At 43.2% G+C, this 26,701-nt stretch overlaps 1 protein-coding gene across 5 annotated transcripts in view; it reads right to left on the bottom strand.

Annotated features, from left to right (window-relative positions):
• Window positions 1-26,701, bottom strand: part of anks1b (ankyrin repeat and sterile alpha motif domain containing 1B) — a 355,428-nt gene that overhangs the window by 82,277 nt on the left and 246,450 nt on the right. For all 5 annotated transcript variants that reach the window (XM_050036188.1, XM_050036186.1, XM_050036185.1 and 2 more), the window contains 4 exons: window positions 12,109-12,767; window positions 11,328-11,450; window positions 6,687-6,756; window positions 3,493-3,599 (listed from right to left, as the gene is read on the bottom strand). In XM_050036188.1, coding sequence (XP_049892145.1) covers window positions 3,493-3,599; window positions 6,687-6,756; window positions 11,328-11,450; window positions 12,109-12,767 — 959 coding nt within the window. The remainder of the gene's footprint in view (window positions 1-3,492; window positions 3,600-6,686; window positions 6,757-11,327; window positions 11,451-12,108; window positions 12,768-26,701) is intronic.

Below are 26,701 nucleotides of genomic sequence, written 5' to 3' on the forward strand. Positions count from 1 at the left end.
CACTAACACAGCTGCTGCAGTGCAACTCATTCCTAAATATACAGCAAAAGAAAATAAAAAATGTACTTTTTCACACAATATTGATAAGACAGTCATTATTCGGACAAAATTATCTCTAATACTCAATTTATATCAGATTTTTGTACAGACTGAATTCCTTCACTGACAGATGACAGTAAAAAGTACTTCTTTAAATTATCAAGAGTTAAAAAACAGCTTGTTTCCATTAGCAAGCAAACATCAATAGCTTTGATAAACCCTTTGTATGCTGCCTGCTCCGCACCAAAGTTGGTGACTAGCTTGTGAACAGAATGAAGCATGTTGCAACTTAAAAGGCAGCTATGTCCCATGGGCACGAGGCAGAGTGATTATTAGACTGACATTCACCAGGTGGCAAGGAACATGACTGCTAATGAGGTAGCTCCATGTCTGCTACATGTGGAAAGTGGCAGCCATTTGAGAACATGTTAGCCATAACAACTTAAAGTAATAATCTCCAAGATCTTTATTTAAATGTCTCTTAAGTCACTATCTATGACTGAATGAGGTAACACAGTGGTTACTGAGCCTCTGATGAAAGCCCTTTCACTTGCAGTACTACAAACTGGGTGTCTGTGGCGACATTCTCAGGAAAAATCACAAGACAAGCACAATTAGCGATGCATTTTGCATCACCCAGCAGAATTTGGCGGAGGTAGCTCAACTAACTGACTCATCAACTCGCTATGTGTGAAGCGGCATACTGTTTTTTCTTCCAGTCTCTCCTAGCATTATGGCTGACATTACACAGGCAACATTATTCTGATCTCTTGGACATGAGATCCAAAAACGCAACTGCTTGACCCTTCATTAAGTCCCGCCCTCAAACACAGACTGGTCAATCGTAGCATAGCAGCAGCCACCTCCGACCAGGGTCCAACAACTTTGCAGCTGTGCTTTGTAGACTTCCGTACAATCATTTAAGACTTTCTTCATTTTCAGGCTGGCACTGTGGATTTCAAGTTAATCATGGCTTACCGTTGTGCCTGGGGGACATGTAATTATGATACTGGTTACCCGGAGAGGTTGGTAGGAGATACCAGTGAAGTGTAATACACCAAAAGTATGTTAGCATGTCTATGCTATGCTAGTTACTGAAGGTACACTGGCTGTATACACATGCTACTTTTGCTGTGTGTGGAAAAAAGACCTACCCTGCTTTATAGAAAGCGTGTTTCTCTCATAGTAATTTTTGCTCCTTAAAATAACTCTTCTGTGGATCACCCGGTGATATGGTGGTTCACTTTTACGCTGTGATCTGTAGGCTGTAGCTTCTATCGTGGGCATGTCCTTCAAACGCATATTGTAGACCCTTCTGTCTGCTTCTCTCTGGAAACCCTTTTTCGTTTTTCCAAAAATTAGTAAGGACAGTATGGGCTCTATGCCAACTCTGACAGCTTGACAGACCATCACAAAGGGGCGGGGCTTAGCGAAGTGTCAATTACAGCTTACTGCCATTGGTGCCACCAAAGAGAAGGAAACTGAGGCTCTCACAATTGTGACTTTGACTTTTTGATTTAGTTACGTTTTTGGGTGTAGAAAAAAGAATTAAGTGAGACTGAAATTATTTTGGTCAAACGGGTAAAGTCTAAAGGGTTACGTCGGCGAGACGGCAAATACTGCAACCAAATAACCTTATACTCTTGATATAGGGATAGATGTAAAATATATTTATGTAAAAACACAGCACAGATTATGGGTAAGTCATGTCTGTCCTTTACAACCTGTGGAATCTGTACAAAAATTATAACTAATACTTGTGCTGCAGGCATGACCCTAAACTCTGCAGGAAACGCATAGTGATAAAGACAATGCTTCCCTATTTCATTTTTTGAATAAGTGTATTCTAGTTCTCTCTTCAGTGTTATCAGTAACCAGTTCATTCCACATGCTGTAAATATCACCACTCCTTTAGGCATTCACTTCATGTATTATTTACTTTGTTTATGTTTTTGCTCTAGCAACATCCTTTTCAATTAAAACATGTCAATACAGCTTCTTTGAGATGAACTGACATAAGGAAAAAAGACGGAGAAAGGATGGAGGAGAGGGTACTGACGAGTAGCAGTCAAGGACCAGTTAATATGGAAAAATGAAGCACTAGCCACTAAAGGGATCCTCTCCCGCACACATGCTACACACAATAGATGGCAACTGTCCATCTGCCCTGAAGCCAATTAACCAGTACGAAATACTTAATGATGCTTGTAACTTGTGGCCAGAAACACAGTGACCACGTGAGGGAGAAACACACGGAGAAAGAATAAGAGAGATTCAGTGATTTCCTCCTGTTGCCAGGGTAACCAAATGAAAGAGATGCAGGTCACACTGAGTGGAGGACCAGAATGCACACACACACATAAAGACATATACAAATGCCTGCGCATGTTGTTAGCTGACCTCATGTCATAAAAGGACATGTAACTGATGACGTCAAAGATGTGTAACTGTAAAAAAAAATAAAGAAGGAGCAGCCTTATCTTAAAGGAAACACATTCCTCTCTACTGGTTGGTAAAATATTAGTACTTTGCTTTTAAAACCCTTTAGATAAACTCTTAAAAAATTTCTCTTTGGCACTGAAAAGTTGCCATTTTCCCCAACAGCGACAATCTGCAACTCTAGATAAAGTCCTCCAGTCAGCATCCCTCTGCTACGTCTGCTCTCTCTGCCTGTGCTGCAGTTCCTCTCAAACTGACTTCATCGCTTCTCTTTACCTTCCTTGTTTGTGCTCAATACCTACTTCATCATTCAGTCACCCTCCCTCCCTTTGGCTATAACTAACACACACACACACACACACACACACACACACACACCCCTATGCCAACATCAAAAGAGTTTCTGAATGCGAAATGAGATGGTGAGTTTCTCCTGCTACGTCACTGTAGATGAAGGGACCATGAGATAAAACAAGAGGATCAGGTTGCATCCCGAGCCACAGGCTACAGGTGGTTGTGTTTCTTTGCACGTCCATGTAGGAGTAATGCTACCATGACACAAGCACGGTCTCCGACATGCATCTTTGGTGTAGCATGTATGTCTGCAGCAGGATGCTGGCGTAGGATTTCTGCGCGTAGGAGGACCTCACATGGCATCAGTGGGGAGAGGCAGAGATGATGGGGAAGGAAGAATGAGAGAGAGGGTGATACAAAGAGGAGGAAATCCAGTAAACGAGAGGGATCAGAGTGAGGGAGAAAAAAACTAGTTACGGTAATCACTGCAAAGAAAATGATGAGTGATGATGAGCTACACCTAGGGGAGCAGAGGGAGCTTAGAGGGAGGTGGTACAAACAGAGAGAGGGGATTACATTTAAACACAAGTAGGAGCAAACACAGCCAAAGAAAAGACAAAAAATGAACAAGGAGGGAAGAGGAATGTGTGAACACATCCCATCTTAAACTCCCAGCATCAAGATCTCACCTGCTTCCTCTTTCCCCCCCAAAACACTCACCATGAACTGGACGTTGTCAAATCCATTGGCCAGCAGGTGGTTCTCATACTGGACCAGGCCGATGGAGTCAAGCCACTGGCCCACGGACTGCAGCGGGCAGCGGGGACCTATGAGGGGGTGGAGGGGCAAACGCTTCAGTAAGGAGTAGCCGTCCACGCGGTAGCAGCGGCAATCCGGCTGAGACAGCTGGCACTGCCACATCATGTTATGGCGGGCAAAGTGGCTGTCGAAGGAGCCCGCCATGCTTTTGAGGAGTCTTTTGGCAAGGCAGCAGAAGGAGGAGAGCACAGGGGGAGGCAGGCAGAGGGAGGGAAAAGGTGAAGAAAGGAGGAGGAAAAGGAGGAAGGGGGAGCCTAGGCTAAAGGCATGGTGAGGATGGAGGGGGTCAGCATGCACGGGTGCAAGCGGGTAAAGGGTAGGTCCAGATGTTGCTCTCTCTGAATCCAGCCAGAGGGAGGACCAGCAGGGGGTGAAGGCTGAAGTTGTATCCAGAAAACAGCTACCGTCCTGGGGTTAAATCCTGCCAGAGATGGGTGTTGGATAAGACTGGAGGTATAGATCCTGCAAGCAAAAGCGACTGACTGTGTGTTTGTCGCGCACAGCACAGCAGCCGCTTTCTTTTTCAGCTGTTGCGCTTGCTTGGCTGCTCCCTTGAGCGTGTGTGTGTGCGTATGTGTGTGTATGTGAGTGTGTGTGTAAGAGAGAGAGAGGGAAAGAGCGAGAGCTGCCTGCGCTGTAGATTTCTCTTTATCAAGTACTCCCACTCTCATCTGTATGCTTCTGCAGCCTCCTCTCTCTCTCTCCTCTCTCCGAGCGCTGCTTTCCTCCCTCATTCCCTCTCTCTCTCCCTCTCTCTCCTTCCTCTGTCTACCTCCTGTCTCTATCTTCTCTCACGGCGTCGATCGTCACCCTGCTCTCTCTGCCGCTCTCCATATATCTGGCTCGCTCTGCTGATAATAGCCATCACAACAGCTCCAGCTTCTTTGTCTGCAAGAAGCTGAGCTCCCTCCCACTCACACACACACACACCATGCTGAGTGTATGTATGCAGCCGCATCTATATGTGCGTGTTTGTCTGTGTGTGTGTGTGTGTGCACTGTGGCTGGGTGTAGGTATGTGTGTGTTGGTGGGGGGCTGGTTTGGCACAAACAGGATTTCTCCCTGTGGTAACCATGGTTAGCAGCGGCTTTGCATTCATAGATGAAAAGAGAGAGGAAGAGAGGAGAGGGGATCAGGAGGTGGAGGATGGGGGAGTTAACACAGGGAGAGGGGGATGAACGCAGTAAATAGAGATGAGTAGTGGAGGATTCAAGGTATGCAGGTGAAAAAAAACACTGGCAAAAAACAGGGATTTGAGGCGCACAGGAAAGTCCCAAATCAAAATCATCCGTGCACACACACTCATTATTTTTGTAGTTTTAACCATCATTCTTATTGGTTATAATAATAATAATAATAATAAGTAGAGCAGGGAGACAATTATCATTCATCATTTCTTTGTGGCTCCACCTCTCAGTTGTTAGTCAGTGACCTCAACAAGACCCGTTCGCAGGCTTCCTGACAACCAGTGAGCATAAATGATGTTCAACTACACTACCCGTTTCATCTCTTTAACGTCACTGCCATCCACATCCCACAGCCACCCATGTGTCAACTGTCCCTGGGGACAGAGGTGTTTACAAACCTTTCTGGCTTGTGAACGCTTAAAATTAAGCAATTTCTATCAGCAACAATTGCATATGTCTATGGGTCAGTAACGACTTAAACAAAAAGTAAAATCAATTTTAAAATTCAGAGCTAATATATTCAGTCATACATTAAACAAATATTAGAGGAACATCTGAAAATAAATCTGTTTTTTCTTAAATGCATCCTCCTCCTGCAACTCTCATCTCTCTGTCCATGAGACAACCACAGGCATATGCACCACTTCATACAGTCACCCAGTGTTTCCCATACACTGATTTATTTAATCTCCTTTTAGAGCTCTCTCTCTCTCTCTCTGTTCATCAGACCAAAAATTAAACAAGATTTAGCAAGCTTAAATTAGCTACCCCACAGTCAGTCTTGCTGCTCTCCGCCACTGTGGGCTGCTTCCCTAACAGGAGAGCTGGTGGCACCTCGGAGACAGACCCTGGCTGTCGTGACTTGAATTCATTCAGCACAAACCCCCCCAGCACCCAGAGTCATAGTGGGCTGGTGGCTGGCAGCAGCAGCAGGCTCACCTGTGTAATGGCAGCAACCGAAAGTTTGCTGATCCAGCAGGGAATCAGAGCTGTCTGGAACACCCAGAGCAGGGGTTTGAGCTGACTGGGGTCTGTCACTAGAGCTGCTGCCAGCTCTCCCTAGAGGTGGTCTGTAGCGGCGGGGAGTGAGGCAGAGGACACTCCGCGATTTGAGGCTCTAGCTAATTTTGGCTACATAAATGTGAACTTGAAGCCACAGCCGTGAGCCTTTGGCCCCAGTTAGCAGAACATTTAATAAGTCGTCTTCCTTTATTGGGTTGCTTTGCAGTGTAGCTAATTGTTGCCAATGCTGGAATAGCAGCTTTATCTGCAGGATTCTCTGCCATTGAATCAGGCTTTCACTGAAGGGACACGCACGCTCATCTGCATTTTTTATAACAGCCAACACGAACACCATCTCTCTGAAATTACCTGTGATTGGTCAAAGTCTACCGTCACAGGCTGGATTTCCTAAAGCATAAAAATAGACCCAAGAGGAGGTTCAGACTTCTATTTTTCTCAGGCCAGATAAAACTACAATATTAGTTTATTATTGCCCAATGACGCCCAAATTAAACTGCCTACCTCAACTTTACATAAAATTTTATGTAGCGAATGCTTTTCTTCTGCAGTGTTCTACCCCAGGATTTACTGCGTGACCTCTGGGGGGGGTCTCAAACTCCAGGTTGGGAACCACTGCCCTTGAGGGAACTCCAGTTTGGTGCTAACTACTCCCACTTTTGGCTATCATAATCTGATTGCTTCTGTTTCTTGCCCTGTCAGGATTCCTTGTAAAACACTGCAGTGTTTCAATATCTCAGCACTTACTTTGGTGAGCACACTGTTATCATAAGCAATAGTAATGACGGCCAAACTATTACAATAAGACCTGAGTTGTAATAAACCTGAATTTTCCACTGAGTCAGATTTACTCATACATTCCCACAAACACGCTTGTGTGTACTTTACCTGAGGTGTCCTCCTTAATGTCCAGTCCGCTGCCTATTCCTGCCCCAATGGAGCTCATAATCTTGTCGATCTGAACAAATGGAAGAGAAAGAGATAGAACCAGAGTGAGAGAGATGTACAGCATGTTCAAGGGAAAGTCATTTCCCAGTAATAAGGCTAACCCCTATTTCTGGATTCAAGTGTCACATAACATGATCATTACGCCAGCCAGCTCGCTGAATGTCAGTCATCCCCCCTGTGAATTAAGAAAGCATGGAGGAGCAGAGGGAAGAAAGATGTGTTAGCAGGAATCTTAAAGACAGAGCAGAGATGAAGAAAGAGTTAGACTGACTGGAGGGAGCTACAGTGGCTTCATTAGTTGTCTGACTCCCAGCTGTCGACCGGTCATCCCTGACCCTGGGCCTGCTGCTAACCACTGAACTATGCGACCCGCACATCCGTCCACCTGTCAGGATCGCTGGCTCACCACAGGTCAGAGAAAACTGGCCTTGTTGCGACTGGTCTGAGACCAGTGTTTAAAGGGGCCAGACCTGACAGATGTAAACAGCGTTTACAAGCTGGCGGAGCATGACAGTGGCCTTATCTTAATAGCTGGATAAACAGGTAGCAATTTCTGCATATGTCACTGCACACAAAGAAGTAATTCACACATACTTAGTATATAGCTGTCACTGAAGACAAGATGATATTTCAAAGCTGTGCTGCATCAAAAATGGATTAAATGACTATTTGTGAAGAGGTCATTTGTAGTACCAAACTCACAGAGAATAATCACTCAACTCTGCTTTATTATGGCTGCTTCAAGCAACAGCTACAGCTTATTCTAGTTGTTTTCTTCATCATTGTACAAAAAGAGTAATTCATGAGGTTTGGGAATACAGCCAACAATAACGTAAGATGATCAGAGGGCCATTTTGTTTGAACCATTTTATTTGGAGGTTAAACTGAAAGTGAACTCACTGGAAATGTTGTTAATAATCCCTCATTGCACAAGAAAAGTGTGTGCACACGTCTGGGAAGTCTGTCTGTAAATTGTAATGGTATACAGTATTCAGCCACAACATTAAAATCACTGACAGATGAAGTTGAAAACATTGATCATCTTGCTACAATGCAATGTTGTGCTGGCAATTCTTGGGTCCTGGCATTCATGTGGATGCCACTTGACACGCACCACCCACCCAAACACTGTTACAGATCATGACACCCCGTCATGGCAACGGCACTCTTCAGTGGCAGAGATTCCCCAGCAGGACAATACACCAATGCGACATCACAAAGAACTGCTCAGGAATGCACTAAGGAACGTGGCAAAGAGCTCAAGGTCTCCAAATTCACCAAATTCCAATCCAATCGAGCATCTGTGGGATGCTCAGATGGGAGCCAAGCCCAATCCAAGGACTGGACGTGGCTCTGACCAGTTGAGGTATGTACACAGGACCTCTGTAGGGTCTCCTGTGGTGTCTGTTGCCAGGGCGTTGGCGGCAGATACTTTGAGTCCTGTGGGTTTTGAGGTGAGGGGTCGACAAGTGCCATGAACGCACCATTGGATTGGGATCTGGGGAATCTAGAGGCCAGGTTGATGCCTTGCACTCTCTGTCACATTCCTCAGGCCCAAGGTTTCCCAACTGAACACTGCATTGTTATGAGATGATCAATGGTATTCACATCAACTGTCAGTGGCTTAAATATTGTGGCTGATCGGTGTCTATGCAGTATATATGTATATATTAAACATTTATGTCGGTTTACAACAGACAGTTTAGGTAATAGTTTTAATGTGCCTCATTTTCTCTTCCAGATAAGTTTGGCCAACCTGAAGGTTTGTTTAAAACTTGTATAATCATCAGACTGCTCATGTTCTTCAACCTTATTAACTTCTTTATAGCAACTTCACCACTTGCCCAGATATCAGTAATGGGTTTGGCATTCTCGGAACCCACCGGCTGTATTCGGCGTCTGACTTCCGGCAGACGGCGATACAGCCTCTGGGGGCAGACCCCTGATTCTTTTGCATTCCAGTTTGATTTGGGCGGAGGAGACGAATTTCCGTTTCTGACTTCCGTTTATATATAAGTAAATATGCTGAACTATTGCGATGAATTCAGAGTTTGCAGTGACGCCAATTATGTTGCGCCTCGTTAGTTCACCGCACGGACCGTTTAACCTGGCAACAACTGCAGCCGGCTCAAACGTGATTGGTCAATATCACGCGGACTACAAACGGCCTACAACCGGAAACCAGGGCTCTTCCGCTCTTCTTCCGGAGGCAAGATCTCCGGGGTTTGCCTACAGATTCTACATGTAGAGTCTGTATATAGACACTATGGGTTTGGTAACTACAATGTGTTAGTTTAATAGTAAAGATGAACAACTTCAATCATAAGACCCAAGTTGTTATATACTGGAATTAGCCTGTAGCGCAGGGCACAGCAACATTTAATATCAAAAGAACCAAAAAACAAACATAAAATATCTGCCTGGGGCCGCAAAACATATTTGAGCCTTGTAACCCAGGTAACACAGCCTTTTAAGTCATTATTACTATAGGTCTAAATGAGCATTTAATACTGTGTTTTATGACAAGCTGTGCTACTCTGCAGTGGGCTATTTATGATTATTTGGCACTTTAACTTGGCAGCATTGGCAGGAAACCAGAACCAATCTGTCCACACACTATTATATTCTCTATTTTTCTCTGAGACTTTTCCTTTTTTGGATTTGGAATCCAACGCTAGCCTAGCTCGGGAGACTTAAGACTATCCACCACTATTAAGGCTCGCAAAACAAACAAAACTCAATTGGGGCCTACAATAATAATAAATAAAAATTAAAATGTTAAAATTATCATTATTCTTTTCCATATCATTTTTGTAAAAGTCACAGGGAGTCACTGAGATGCTAAAGGGCATCATGTGGCTCCAGAGCCGCGGCAGGTTGCCTACCCTGCTTCAGCGGATGAGTCTCGCCACCAGACAATCAGAGATCTCCGCCTTCTGATAGTCTGGGGACACTCCTTTCTAAAGTGTGTTTAACACACTGGAGAAAACAGCCGGCAACAAAGCAACGCCTCTTGCATTTTTGAAAAGGACACGCCCTCCCGGAAATGTGCGCTCCCCCTTTTCTCGTCCGCAAGGACACAAACACAGAGAGCCTGAAAATGGATGCAGAGAGATTTAACTCCGTTTTATCAAACGTGTGCTCAGTCCACAAGATTGTGGAAATGGAGGACTTACAGCGACTTTGTTTAAAACTTTTAACACAGTCGGACTATGTTTACGAGCACAAGAGTTCAGCAAGCCACCAAAGGACCGCCCTGCGGATTTACTATTGGTTCTGCAACGTAGGGAGTTTTTTTAAACTCTGAAATTGTATCCGCCCATCTAAACACAAAATCAGAGAAAGACATCAGTCTTTAGTTAAGCAAAGCGACTATAGACTGACTTGTGAGTCTATCAGCGGATCAACCATCACTGTTTAAACACACTGTACCAACACTTTGCTCCAGGGTGTTAATTACCATCGAAATAACCACAAACAATCCAACATCAGCAGTTTTCAAGGTAAAGCCAGATTAAGGCACACATTTGTAACATACAGAAACATCTTTATTTATGCCTGTAGCACTAATGAGAGCGGATATCTTCAGATCATTGACTGTAGTGGGACATCCCTCGTGACTCGTCTCTTGCTAATAAAGCAACTCTGTCCTAAGCATGTGCTGCAAATGGAGCAACTTTGTTATTTTTTGCCTGTGATATCCCCATAAATCACTCTATAAATTTCCCTTAAGCCATCTTATCTCATCCTCCCTGTAGCATGCAATTAAACAGGAAAGGTCACCTTAATTGCAGAGAATTATGGGAAATTCCATATGGTAATTCATCACCATCAGCAAGTTGTGAGCTGTGTTGGGGAACTAATGAACATGTACATGCAAATGTGAACAGGCATGCACAAATGTACGTTCATTCACATGCATTAGCAAAATTTCAAAAATAGAAAGACTGATTAAGTCATTCTTATAATTAGAAAACACAGTGGCACACGATTTCTATTTTTCACGGTGTAAGCATGCAAAGGCATCAGTTTACAAAAGTGTGTGTTGTCTGTGGTGTGAATGATGACCAGTGAGCGGAGGCTAATGTGTCTGTGACCCTGCATGTTTATAAAGAGGCAAGATCCAACAGTGGCGTCTAGTCAATGTATCACATCTGTGTCAGAGACCCTTTAATACCGAAGAAGCCCGAGGCACAAACACACTGAGACCAAGCACACGGCACCCTCGACCTCTGCTCTCTATACGAGAAACTGCTTCCTCTCTTCTATCTGCTCTTCCCTGCAGCTTCAGTGCTGGCTACAGAGGAAAATCAATGTGGGAGCATGTTTAAATTAGCACCAGAGCTCGTTCTGCACTGTAGTAGCCGAGCGAGTTTCAAAGGGAGGAAAAACTGAAGAAGCTCCCTGCTGTAGGTGCAGAGGTTTCGACTGCCCCCTGCAGAGCTGCTTCAACTGGGAAAGCACCACATTTACTACAGTAAAAAGTACTGAATGATGAAAAGATGGTTGACCACTTTGCTCTCCATCTCAATCAATCCTATCTAATAAACAGCTTCACATGTCCGAAAACACTCCTCTTACCTCTTCCCACTCAGCAGTGAAGGAAGGCGTTCTTTCCAGTCTCCCCCCTGGGCTGGCACCCTCTCCTGGGCTGGGACTTCCAGGCCCCTGGCCACGAGATCCAGACCCCCAGCCGTGCTCCTCCTGGACAAGGCAAAAACCAACCATTTGTTTTCCAAGCATATCCCAACTACACTGAGATGCAAAGGTTGCCAAATATTTTAACCTTACAGCAAAACTATGGACAACTGATCACTAAAACTGTTGAGAGAGTAACCGAGTCCTTTCAGCGCTCATCAAAGTTTCATCTATAATGAGGCATTTTTCATCAAACAGACTATGTATTTAGCTTATGATTTATTTACAATGAATTAAAGTAGAAGTCTCATGAAATGTGCCGCACAGCAGGGAGCACAGTGGCCCAGATTAGTGAGTTATCTAATTGGTTGCACTGGTTTCTGCTCTGTGTCTGAAGTCACTGCATGATACAGCAAGATGCAAACTATCTTCACGGATAATTTATTCATCTGAATATTTACAATAAATACATTTGCTCTCATTGCTGACGGAGATCTTGGTGCCAACCTGAAACGTTTTTTATAACTTTTAATAAAAGAGATTTTTACGTCAGCCCTGCCCTCTTATATAAATGTCTCAGAAGAGTCAAACATCAGAAAAAAAACATTTTAGCTCGCCTTAATGATGCAACATAAATGCAGGGCTCTCTGTTATATATCATGCTCTCATTAACACTTTGATTGCATATAGAAGGTGTCATTTTACAAAACAATTCAAGTCTTACCTGTATGGGAGACACAGCTACCAGGTTGGAATCAGACTTGGACAGAGACTTGGACAGCTGCAGGTCCAACACACTACGGGGCATGGACCTCATCCTCCCCAGGGTGCAAGCCCTCTCTTCGTAGCCAGCACCTGATAAACTGCCCTTGGGCACACCTCCTGTCTGTGTCCCCCGTAACTCTGGAACTTCCCCGTTTTGACCAGATAAGCAGGATGGTGGGTGGCCCAGCGTAGACCAGCCACAAGGTGGATCCGCCTGCTCGTATATCGTGGGTCGGGCCTGGTCCTGGTTGACCCTTGTGTGGAAGATAGTCCGGTACACAACCTGTGGCTTCTTGGGGTCGTTGGCAGTCTTCTGAGGTGATGACTCGCTCCCTGTCCTGGAGAAGATTTGAGTGGGTCCTCCTCCGATCACGATGCTGAACTCCGGGGTCTGTAGCAGGCTGCTCTGGACGTCCGTAGAGGCATATTTTCGGGGTTTGGGGTTGTAAAGATGGTAAGGTGTATCGGGAGTTTCACAAGCCGGGGAAGAGCCATGAAGGAGGCCTGCAAACTCCTCTGGGACGTGGCTCTTCCTGCGCTCCTCCAACAGAGCGTTGGATGTGGAGGAAGAGCAGAGAGGAGGAGGAGGAGCTGGGTCTCGCTGGTACGGTCCGTCGTCTGCATGGAGGATATACACACAAAAACACTGACTGATTAGGATTCAATCACAGAGACGACACACTAATAAATTTATCCTACGAGAAATAAAAGACAGAGGTCACACAAACATAGCACACAATAATATTCAAAAGTTTAGAGCAAAATGCTTCGTACACAACAGAACAGAGGGAGAGGAAAGCAATGCGGCCAAGAAATAAATAAATACTGCAGAACAACCAAAGCTGCATATAAGAAGATAAGAACGAGGTAATACATCTTCTGCTTCCCTGTTGTAAAGCTGTTTGTTCCTCCAAGGAAAAAAAGAAGAACTCCTGACTTGGATTTTACACCTCTGCTCCTTCACTGTCTGGGTGCAAAACTGTGTGTTTGGGTGTCTGAACTTGTGCATGTATGCATGAACTCATCTGGGCAGACGTTCTTACACCACTGACTGGTTTTATTTTTTTGGAGGGGATGCTTTCAGAGGCATGCTCACTGTCTGTGTCCAGTGGGGTGAAAGAGAAGCCGCTGAAAGCTTCTTTTGATTCTCTGTACGTAAGTGTTTGTGCGATTGTAGATGCACGTCTGTGTGTGTCTCCGTGTGTCTGCTTGACTACTCGCCTGTCAGTTTGCGTATGCTTATATTCACATCTGCAAACTAGTTACACCTGAGGTCACACTGATTGTCCCGCATGTTTAAAAGATGTACTCCTCCTGATACAAGATGGAAAGTAAGAGGTGCATTATTTATTCTTATTCCACAACGATTATTTATTACACTTTGCCAGAGCGGTGCCACCTTGCTCAGACTCATAAGGATAAATCTTCAACTTAATACAAGAGTGTAGCACAGGAATAACATTATGTTCCAGTGAGATTCAGGTTGTAACTCAGCTCCTTGGGGGAACAGCCCTGTTCTTATTTATTTACAGTTTCCATAATAAAGTTCCCAACACACTGACTGAAATTAAACGCCAAATTCATCAACTTACAATGATTAGTAGAGGTGTAAACTAAGTATGAGAGGCAAAAAATCAAGCCATTAAATGGTTGTTATCAGTGTGTGGAGGTGGGTGTGGTTTGTAGTCAGCTGCAGGGGAGAGGTGTGGGTTTGCTGGCTTGCTCTGATTACATCTCTCTCTTTTTAATGCAGTAGTGTGCTGGCTCTCGAGAACTGTTGCCCAGAAGAAGGAGATAGTCACTGCCTGTGTTTTGGTTCATAACTGAATGGACTGAGACATGTGCTGGAGGAGCTGGGCAGCCACAGGCACATATTGAAGATGGATTTTGTTGTTGTTAACTGGGCAGTAGTTAATAAAGTACTGCATGTAAATGGAGTGCTGAATCTGTGAGTCTGTGCTGGGGGAACTCACAGAGGTAGCAAGACTGCTACACAGTGGTTATAAGCATCATAGATATGGGTTAGAAGGGGCCTGTCACACCTTTTATTAGGTTCAAAAGGCCAATATCAGGCCACGAAATGGCCATTTACAATTATGGTTAGGCTGTGACCTCTCATGGCCATACTTATTTCAATGGGAACAAAGGTTGAAGTTTGGTGATATAGTATAAAGAGCAGGAAAGTCCATGTTGGGCGAGAGAGATGGGTGGTGGTGGTGGATGGATCAAACAAACACATAATTTTAACACAGGAGGGTGGGGTTCAAGTCACACAGGAGACTGGGATTTGTGTCTTGTCTGAAACCAAAGCTCACCGGGAAGAACCCTGATATCTTTTCCCAAACCTAACCATGAGGTTTTTGAGCTTAAACCTAACAAAGATGAAAGTGAAACCTAACAAAACGGTGAGAGCTATAAGGAAAGTGGCTTTTTTTAATCAAAGTCAGATTATCATTGGATGGTGATGCAGTTCGTAAAAGATTGAAATGGAAAGTCTACACTACATTCATTACCTTGTACAACGTAACTTTGGGATAACTGATGTAGACTTGGTGTGACTTGAGCAACTTTCAAGAGTCCCTACTCAAGAGTTTTACACTGTTCAGAAATGAATGGAAACAAATTAACAGTGCAACAGCTAAAAAACAGATTCATACATTTTTAAAACTCAACAACACAGCACTAATTTAAAGCACAAACATAATGGTTAGCACCAATTTAAAGTGTGCTGCAGCTGTACCATTTGTGTATAATTGGCTAGAACAGGCAGAACGGCTGGTATGCTCTTTAATGTCACGAATGGTAACCCATTAGCAAATGAAAATGACATCACCCTGATCCGCATAAACACAAACACACCTCTGAAATCTGCAACAGGCTTCTCACGATCTGATTTTGTTTTCAAGTCATTTGCTGATTAACCTATAATACAAGATAATATTCTGCCTTGTCACATTGCATGCTATTAATAACTGAAAACTGTGTGTGCGTGCGTGTGTAGCCCAGATCTCCCTCTCTGCTCCCTGTCATTGTGTGTTAAGATTGTGTTCCAGGTCATGTAAACAATAAGAATCTCTCACACACACACACACACACACACACACACACACACACACACACACACACGCACACACACACAAGACTATGCAGTCTCATAATCACATAGTCATTTGAATGAATACAAACAGTGCCTGTCCACAGTCACATAAATGGAGTCTTGTAATCAAAGCTGTCACTTGAATAATTGTACGTACCCCACTGCTCCCCACACACACGCACACACACACTGAATTTACAATCCTCATCTGACCACATAGTCCTGCTGCCTGCCACCTCCTCAACCCCCCCCNGAGTCTCTGTTGTCAGCCAGTTTTAGCTAGCACTTCATGACTGTCCTCGGCACATCCAGCCACATTTCCATATGAAACAATTACATAATGTGAGCTGAGACTGAAAAATGAGTCCGCGAAAAAGTCACTTGGCCGCTGTTTCTGAGAAAACCACATGACAGTGACCGACTGGAATCATTCAAGATGATTAAAACAAGTGATGCTCGAGCTCTTCTCATTGTGGGAGAATAAAAGTGGGGGAAAAGTGGAATGATATTAACATCAGTCCTCAAGTGGAGAGCAATTTTATATGATTTGGAATATGAATGTTCCATTTAACTGCACCTCCACTGTACTGGTCTCCTGTGTTATAAAGTACAAAACGCCCATTAACAGTCTTCAGGTAATGACTCATCCTCAAGCTCAGTATAGACCGAAATTGTCATTATTTCCAACACAAGCTGAAACTCTTTACTAATGACTAATCCTCCGCATTTTACAGGATTAACAGTAAGTGGCCCAAAGATCAGCATAAATGCACACTGAGTCTTCACTTTGTTTATCCTGCATTGTCTTTGTGGTTATCGGTACAGTTTGACCATCAATCAATAGCACTGACCATTGACGTTATGTAATTGAATGAGTTATTACATTGACACTGGTAAGATAACGGCTGGTTGACTTACTATAGACCAAATCACAATGCTTATTTACAAGAAATCCCCCGTGTCTCGTGTATAAAAATCAAACTGTGCTGAGTAAACGCTGCCTCAACTGTTCAGCTTTTAGCCCACTGAAAGAAGGCCAACCTACAAGAGCAATATCAGTTTAAGTATACGTTATATATAATGTATTGTCACTACTACCCAGCCATCAGACGGCCCTTTCCAACTGGACCTTGAAGCTGTTTCCTCAAAAGTACCAGGCTGACAGAAACAGTAATTTTACTGGAAAATATTCCTACTACAGGGGAACTAATAGTAAGTAATGATGTGGGAACCAGCTGTGTAAGTTAACGTGACTTCTGTCTGACTGCTGAGCGTGACCACTTGCTTAGCGTTCGTGTCGATAGATTTTGTTTTCTCAAAGATGATAGCAAAACAACATCTAACAAAAGCACAGTAGAAATGTTGGATGGGTCAGACCACTGTGTTGAACTATTTATCATTAGACGTTACACTTACAGCAACAGAAATCTTGAAGTTCGCTGATTTTATGGGTCCATGTCATTGGTCCGACAGCCCATTGGTCCGACATCCCATTAGTCCAACATCCCATTGTTCCGATATGTGATTATACTAGGCTATAATGTATTTGTGTACCATAGAGGATCAGCAATCGCAGCAAAAGTAGGCTACTGGTTGAGATACAAGTGCCATAGAGAGAAGAGAGTGAAACACCATAACCTCCTGTTATTAACTCTGGGGTCGGGGTTGTGTGGGGAGCTCTCCGTGGTGCTGAACGGCTCCCGGCGGGCGTATTTCTGCCTTGACAGTGCGCCGCGACCGGCTCTGGGTCAGCTGGGAAAGGCTTGAGGCGAAGCAGGCTCACGGCTTATGTGTTTGCCACTTTCTTTTTCATTTTAACCCACACCATGATCTTTTCCTAACCCTAACCCTAACCAAGTGGTTTTTGTGCCTAAACCTAACCAGACCTTAACCACAGGGCATCGTGATGATTTCGGAACAACGGGACTTCGGAACAATGGGTTTAATATGGTCGGAACAATGGGATGTCGGACCAATGGGCTGTCGGACCAATGGGCAGTTCCCGATTTCACATATCTCCGCAATTGAAATAAATCGCCATTTGTCTACCTGGAAGTGACCGTTGTCACGACAAGACGTCACGGTGACTGGCTGCACAATCTTTAAATCTTTTTTGGGTAAGATTAATTATACAGGGAGCATTGGTAGGTGGGATTAAAACAGCCAGTTACAACATTTTCAGTGTACCATTAAGGCATCAATTAAACACAACATCATATTTTTCATTCACACCGTCTGTTCTCTGTATGTGCTTCTCTTGGTCCTGCCATGCATTTCTTTTGCAATCCTTTATCGCTCTCTCTGTGTGCTTCTCCTCTTTTTTAAAGATGAGAACCATTGGCAACAGGTGAGCCGGTTGGTCGCTATGGCAACAGAGAGCCCCAGCACCGGCATCTCTCCTAGGTTTTTTTTTTTTTTTTTTTTTTGGGTGGCTGAGTGTCTTCGGCCTTCGGGAGAGCGAGGGAAGAGTGTACGGCTGATAAACACAGCAATCAAATCAGCAGGGGTGTGTGTGAGTGTGTTTGTCTAGACGGAAAAAATTACAGAGGCAGTGCTGATATATCTGCAAGCGCAAAAAGTAAAGGTTTGAGTAAAAGGGCAGGAGAGCTACATGCAAGATTCTTTTTTCCCGAAGAAAAAAATGTGTTTCAGGTACAGATAGAGAAGAAAACCTATCAGATGAGCTGATGAGAATATTGACGAGCTGAGAATTTGTGGCTAATTACAGGAAGGGTACTACTTTGGTTCCACTCCGGCAGGAACTCTTATTTCTCTTTTCTCTTCCTGCGAACAATCAACTTCTTCTTTGTTTTGTTTTAACCAACCGGCAACCTCTGGGGCTGAAAAATAAAGCCAACGCTATGGTGCCAACAACTGCAGTTCCCATAATGGCCACTAGAGGCTTCAAAACAGGAGTCAACAAACCAATGGGTGACCTAAAGAATCTACGTCTGTCTACAGTTTTAACCCTGCTTACATACATTACTTATCCATTCCTGAGCCCACAGATCACTGACTGTCCTGTGTACGAGACTGTGGGTGTTTCTGCTAGAGTGTGTGTGTGAGTGTGTGTGTCTTACCTGGGCATCCAGAGCAGTTTCTCAAACTAAGGAACACTCGTACTGTATTTACTGTACACATTAATAGCAACTCATCACCCTGCTTCTGCTGAAGTGCAGCAAACATCTAAGAATCAGATGGTGAAACAGCAGCTGCATCGCTCCACACACCTGCATTTTTATTGCGAAACTGGCGCGCAAACACACACATAAACACACAAGTTGTGGCATGCAGCAGCTCAGCCCACGAACTGATTGGTATTTGGATAGCTGGTGTTCATCTCAAGACAAATAACCGCAGTAACATATGTGTTTGTTTGTGCAACAACTGAAGACAAGTGTGTCTCAGTATTACTGACGTGTACAGAGTTAATTATTTAATAGTTAAGGATCAATCAGCATCTGCCTTTGTCACCACTGTCACTACATGGCGCCCAATTCAGACTGATTTATAAATGTATATTATTGACTGACTGACTGATGCAATGGTGTGTGACATCATCACTTCCTCAAGTTTAAAGCTGTGAAAGGCTAAACCTTCAGCTGTGTACATCCTCCCACCACCCACCTATCAGTGGAGCACAGGCAGAGCAGAAGAGAGTGGGCGGGAGAGAAATAGATGTGAAATTGAGCTTTTATTCAATGTATTTCAACACTATATCTATTTATAGAAAAACATAATTTTAATTCATCTCTCTTGACGGGTCCAGTGGTTTAAGATGTGTACAGGTTTTGTGTCCCAATTCCAGATCTGTGTGATCTTTTGAGTGCTCTGTTGCTGGACACTGCAGTACTGTGACACAAAGCAGTGCTCAAAGGAAATGGATGAGCTGTTCACAGCTGCAAAGCAGCAGATGCATTAATTCCAGATGATGAAACCACTGCAGGAACATCTGAGAATAAATTATTGTTATTTAAAAAAGGTTTGTTTTTTGTTTTTTTACCAAACATGAAGCAGAAAAAAAAGGCTCTGAATGTAACTCTCAGAAAACCTTTGTTATTAATAACACTGTTGATCATTATACAGATGCAGTCAGCACCCTGCTGCTTGCACTCCATAGGCACGAGTGAGCACCTGGGCATCAGCCAAAACAGTGATGTGACATGCAAGACTGAACAGAGCTGAAAGGCATCATGTTGATAGAATGCTGGCAAATGAATCGAAATTGTATAGAGAGGTACATTACTATCTGCAATGAGCACCTATATTTCCTTTGGACCACTGGCACCATGATACCAACTAGCTTGCTGTTTGCAGTTTACCTTATCAGGTAATGTTACAAAGCTAACTGCAGTTGTATGCACTGTAAAGTAGCTTTACAGTATAAAACCACAATATCACAATGTATTTCACATGTCAGTGTTTTCTCTGGGGTTTCTTTTCAGCAAAAGGACACTGAATTGGAATAATTTACTGTTTATGAGACCACAAACGAGACAAGAATTAGCTAGCTAATGCGCCCCGCAGACCCTCCACCTCAACCACCACTGCTAGGACAATACTTCGCAGGGAGGAGAGTGGATGGCAGCTTTGGAGACAGACTGGCAGGATTAGAAATGCTACCGCCCTAACTGAAGGTCCATCTCAAGCCTGCCATCGGGAGGGTGGTATGATCGGTATACATAGTGGGAACACAGCATGTGCGGACTCTGTGTTGTTGCCTAAACCTAACCAAACCTTAACCATTGCCTTGTCGCACCATAAAACACATTTATTTTTCCACAGTGATTAGTAGCAGACAAATGATGATTAGATAAAGCTTGAATGGGCTACTATGGAATTGGGACAGAGCTCACGTAACCCTTTGTTGCAGCTCTCCTCTGTGTAGTCTAAGAAAGAAGACATCTTTTTAAAAACTTAAATTCATTACTCATTATAGTATCTAGGGCTGAAACGATTCCTAAAGTAACTCCAACAATTCAATTATGAAAAAATCCACTACAACTATACAGTGCGCTGGGTTTTGCATGGATGGTTGTTTCTGTTGCACAACGTGCTTGTTACTTTCGCTGTAGATAGCCTACACAGCTGTAACATAAAGCGCAGATTGCAAAACAATGGAGGAAGAGGGACAAGAAAAGAGCGAGAGGCACCCCAAAGAAAATGTGTGGGATCATTACAAGTAGAAAAGAAAACAGTTCAGAATTAGCATACCACAATAGCATGGCCTCAATGCTACAACATCTAAGCAGAAAACAGTGTATGCATCGAGTTTGCCGAGTGGACCCGACACACAAGTTACGTTTAAAGAATGTACATATATTATGGCTTTATAATGGCTGATACCAACAGAAATCAATGCAGTGGCTCACATTACCTGGTGATGTATCGTGTATTACCCAAGTTTTGTTAGGGAATATAGCAACACACGCAAAAAAAATTGCTGTAGTCAATTTGTTTAAGCCTGATTCATGTTATTATGTTAGTCACACACACACATTAACACATGCACACCCGGCCCTTACTCACTCATTCACGCACTCAGTGACACATGCACACCCTCAATCACTCTCAGACACACACACACACACACACACACACACACACACACACACACACACACACAGAGTAGAAAATGGAGCCTAAATGCTCAACTCAAGCACAGCAGGTATATTAATTTGGATTGAAGTCAGTAGGGTCAGCAGGTGTAAGGCACCCCTTGACCATAGTGAGTGAGTCTAAACTTTTAAAGCTAAAGTAACTTAATTAAAAACACAGTATTTCTTATCTGATTACACGATTAATCGACAGAATAATTGATAGATGACTCGATTACTAAAAGACTCGATAGCTGCAGCCCTGATAGTATCTAAACATTTTGGATACATACATTTGTGCTGTGTCCCACCTACACAATGTTCCAGCCATTATGTAGTACACAGTATAGATGATAGTACACTGCAGTAAAGAAGAGGAAATCAGTGTGCTTTGTAACAACAGGGAGTGATGTCATAAACCTTTTTCACAGTAGATATTTTAACTTGTCATAGCGGGGAAAAACAGGTGTAACTAATAACATTAACAACATCTCTGTTCCATTTATGAACCCCAATAAGCCATGACAGTGAGGCTGCATGCACAATATCAAAGGCCTGGAACGAGTACACTTGAATGGATGCAGCATCATTAACATTAGTTACACCTGTGCTATATAAAGGTGTATACAGGCACAAATATCTATGCAACTAAGACTTTCAAATACCACTGCTCATAAAACGTCACAAAGATGTTTCCTAAGATTCCTACCTTCCTCTATGTTTGTTTTCTAAAATCTTCCTCCAGCTGTCTTGTCGTCATCTGCAGTTTGCTTTAATGCTTTGCAGCTGTGAGCAGCTCCTCCATTTCCTTTTTGCATTGTGAGACAAATAGTAGGAGTGCTTTCTCAGTGCAAATACTGACTACTCTGAGTATACTTGTCTATTTTCCACTGTGAAAACACTACCTAATTAAAAAAATGCTTATGATTAGTATGCTATATTGAGTTGCATAGATTAGGTCATTAACCTGCTCATATCAGCCTGTGATATAACAGACTCCTTCAAAATAATTTCCCCCATTTCTCATGCAAGCCATCACTTCACTTTAGCGGGATTTAATTGGTGGTGAATAAGGCATCTCAGTGATAAATGAGGCCCTTCATACAGTGTCAAAATCCCAAAAATGATGGAGTGAATGGAGGGCAAAAAAATGTGAACACAGTTTTCAGATGGTGGCTGAGGGGATGGGATCACACCAGCTGCTATGATGATCTGCAACTCAAAAGGACAGTTCACTTCAAAATCAAAACACATTTTTTCCTCTTACCTGTAGAGCTCTTTATCAGTCTAGATTGTTTTGGTGTGAGTGTTGGAGATATCAGTCATGGAGATGTCTGCCTTCTATTGAATATAATAGAACTAGATGGCACTCGGCTTGTGGTGCTCAAAATGCCCGAAAAATTATTTGAAAAACTCAACAGCAATGTCTCTTTGCAGAAATCATGACCCACTTACTCAAGATAATCCATAGACCTTGTTGTGAGTAGTTTCATGTATGAACTATTTTCTTCCTATCAAACTACAAACTTCGATCGTATCACGGCACGGAAGGAAGCAAGCATCTACTGAGCTAGCTGATGTTACAGCTGAGGAGGACGCCATTAATGTTGACATCTCGCGCCGTTACTAGCATAAGCCTCTAGTCCATGAATAGATCTATCCCAGCTGACATTGGGCGAGAGGCGGGGTACACCCTGGACAGGTCACCAGACTATCATAGGGCTGACACATAGAGACAGACAACCATTCATGCTCACATTCACACCTACGGACAATTTAGAGTCACCAATTAACCTGCATGTCTTTAGACTGTGGGAGGAAGCCGGAGTACCTGGAGAAAACCCACGCTGACACAGGGAGAACACGCAAACTCCGCATAGAGGAGCTTCCCGAACGAGGAACCCTCTTGCTGTGAGGTGACAATGCTACCCACTGCTCCACAGTGCTGTCCACAGACATATAAACACCTGGCAAAGTGCTCATAAGCACTGTGATATTCCCCCTACAACAGGTGTATTCAGGACCACATGATGATACTCACTCACACACACACACACGCAAACTGAAACAATACCAGCCCCACTGTCACGGCTGGTAAAGTTTTACTGAATATCCTTGATAAGGAAATGATTAATCCACTTTCCTCTCCCTTCCTTTCACACATGCTGCGTTAATAAATGTTTGCTGCAGTGGTCAACACCACTGGTTTACTGCCTAGCGTTCAGGATGGACAGAAAGTAAACAGAGGGAGAGACACAGGGAAGAAGAGGAGGCTGATCAGGTAAAAGCTGAAATACAGAGAGAGGTAGGGAGTGGGCGACAGAGCGAGGGAGAAAAAAGAGGGCCAGAGCAAATGAGTTATGAGAGGCAAACTGTAGCAATACAGCATAACTGAAAAGCTGAAGAAGGCTTGACGAATAGCAGCGAGGCTGAGGGAAAGTGAGGGGGCGGGCGGGGAGCGCATAACAGTGAATGACAGGCAGCGAGAGAGACAGAAGCAAATGAGAGTTGGGGAAAGTGGCTGGAGAAATAAGAGAGTGGCAGAATGAGGGATTGGATGACAGAGGGGGGCAGGAGGTAGAGAAATGACAGAGTGGGGACACAGAGCCGGAGGTTATATGTCAGGATGGGAGGTAAAAGAAACTGGGGAGATGATCTGTAGTGGTAAAGCCATTCACACAGTAACACAGCAGTTCACTACAAGAAATGTATCTAATAAAACCTTGTTCGTCATGTCATGAAATAATGCTGATTCCTATCAAAATAAACATGAAAGACTTTGAAATGACAGTGAATACACAAAAAACCTCTGCGAAAAAGATCTGACAAGTTGTCACACTGCATCTCTTTCCTGAGCAGATCTGGCCTTGATGTACTGATACATCATCTTTGGTTCAGTCAGGGACACCCATTGACCAGACCCAAGATGATTCATCCTGACACACAACAGCCACAGCGACACAAAGACAAAACATCATAGCGTCAATGTCAGTGTGTAGACAACCAACTCATACATCAGTCTCCTGATTCCTCCTTCCTTCACCCTCCCCTCTCCCCTGCCTCAGCCCTTCTGGGATTCACTTGTAAAATGGAGGAGCTGGTTAACTCTGGCATTACATTCACCCTACCTTGACTGCCACGCCATCTGCCTCCACCCCAACCAACCACATTCTTTGCACTGACTGCATCGATAATGAAAACAGTGAACAGCCAGCAAGGTCAGAAGTTTGTCGCATCAGCTTCCACAAACCTCCCGTCTTAGTGATATCTCTAACAAGCTATAAGAAGAGATTAAGGACCTTGATGGTATTTGAATTGAAGCCAAATGTTGAATCACCAGGATTCAAATCAACACCAAGAAAATCTGGCTAGCATCAGCTAGTGATTAATTAAACACATGATAAGATGTGCCAAAATCTCCCCCAGCTAAAGATGCCATGGTGAGTAACTTTTCCCACTGGTTAATGAACTCTCGACAACACTGGTGTTAAGAATTACACCAGACATTTTACAAAAAAGAAAATATTCGTCCACGATGCTCAATATCTGTAGAACGCTGTTCTGAGATTCTGCTGATGCAAACCGAACATTTCCTATAGCTGCAGCTTCACATTAAAAGCATTTAACTAGAAAAACACCACTTTTATTATGAAATTTTCACAAGGAAAAGACTGTGTCTTTCAGTGAGATTAGCACTCTCACTATCATTCATCAGAAATGCATCTACAAAACAAGATGGTCTGTAATTGAACAAGAGGGCACAGCCATAGTGAGCTGGTTAATGGAGAACTGCAAACATAATCTTTCATAATGAGATTTTTGATCAATAATCATCAATAATGTGGATATAAAGACTAAGTTGGTTAAGACAAGCATTAAAACAAATAGAAAATCTGGCAAGTTGATAAATTTACATCACTTTACTGTTATGCAGCCTTAAAATGTGTGGGGGAAAAAACGCAATTTATATCTCGATAGTGATATATCCTCATGTTGCCCAGCCCTATTAGGCAAAGGTGTAGATTTCAAGGGGGATGCAGGGGACACGTTCCCCTCAATATTTAGAAAATGTGCATTTGTCCCACCCAACTAAAACATCAAAGAAGCAGAGGACTTTTATTTTGGTAATATTTAAGACATTTATACCTTGAACTGATGCAGAAAATTGGCTCGCTTTAACACCAAATCCTTGGTAAACTCTCCTTACTCTCATAACTTGATAAGTGAAATCTGACTCTTGCTACTCTGCTGCTGAACAGGGACACTCTCAGTTTATAATTGTAGCGTCTATTGTTCCACTGAATATTGACAAAAAAGCAAAATGACAGTGGGGGCGGTGGGTAAGTAATGTCAGCGTTGTACGCCAGAACACAGTGTAACAGTGGTAACACCAACTACTGTGGCAAGCCGACCTCCAAACAAAGGTTAGGCTAAATAACTGTCTGTAATGCTGAAGAAGAACAATTAAAAGTCAGTGTTCAACTTCAGTTGCAAACTTTTAAGACCACAAACAAGGCTGGAAATCTTGGTTTAATCAGGGACCTAAATTTCAACATCCACATTATTATAATTACAACAATCATCCTTTTATCTCCTTAAGAATATATCAAGAATTAGAAGACTTATGTCTCAGCAGGAGTCAGAAAAACTTTTCCATGCATGCATTATCTTCAGTAGACTTGATTACTGTAAGGCTGCATTTACAGGTCTCTCTAAAAAGTTGATCCCTCAGCTACAGCTGAATTAGAACACTGTTGCTTGGTGGATCACAGCATTTCACTTCTTAGATCTTTACACTGGCTTCCTGTGTGTCAAAAAATTGTACTACTACAACTACTGATTTATAAAGCACTGAATGGTTAACGGCCAAATAAATTCAGTTTTTATGCACCACATATCTGGAACAACTCTGTTCCAACTCTGTTTTTAAATCAAGGCTTACATCTTTTTTGTTTGCCACTGCATTTTACTGAGTTAGATTATTCATATCTCACACTGCACTGTAAATTCTAATCCAGTGATGATTTGACTTGCTGTATTTGCTTATTTTTATCTTCTATTTTATGGTATTTTACACTTTTTAAAATCCTACTTGTGTCTTTCTGTATTGCCTGGTGTCCCTTGTATGTTTTATTAATGACCTTCTATGAAGCACTTTGAATTGCCTTGTTGCTGAAAGGTGCTTTACAGATAAACTCGCCTTGCCTTCATTGTTTCCCTCATTTTTGTGATAAATGACTGAATTGGACTCCAAGCCAGTGAATGCAGACAGACACACAAAAACTATAAATACTACACACACTATCTCTCATACACTGGGATGTCTTTCTGTGTGTATGTGTGTGTGTGCGTGTGTGTTGGCAGGAGGGGCTGGGAGATGATCCAAACAACTGATAGCACCGTGTTCATCGCTCCGTCTCTTGTGGGGCCGCAATGACTTTTATTAAAAACTACAGAGTAATATCTGAGCTGTCAGTCATGGCAGAGATTTAAGACTGAACGCTATTTCCTAAGCGCCACCGGCCTGGATAAATCATTATCAGCTCCCTGAGCCTTAGGCACTAAGCTAGCACTAGGTTAGGGCTAAGCTATGCTAACAAACCCACATCAAGATGGTACGGTAGGACTCTGATGAGCCGCTGCTTGGACTCATGATGACAGGAAATTATTTTAAGGCTGGATGGTTGATTTGAGAAAGTGTTAAGGCAACAGGAAATTCAATGAATTACATGTGAGAGCGGTAGAAGTGCTGCCTTCAAGTGCTGTTGGAAATGTCACAATCATTAGCTGAAGGCATGAAAGCACTCCTAAGCAGCCCTGGGGAAAGGGAGTTTCAAGTATACCAAAGATGTGATAGC

This window comes from Epinephelus moara, chromosome 23 (assembly GCF_006386435.1).
Source record: "Epinephelus moara isolate mb chromosome 23, YSFRI_EMoa_1.0, whole genome shotgun sequence".
Taxonomy (NCBI): domain Eukaryota; kingdom Metazoa; phylum Chordata; class Actinopteri; order Perciformes; family Serranidae; genus Epinephelus; species Epinephelus moara.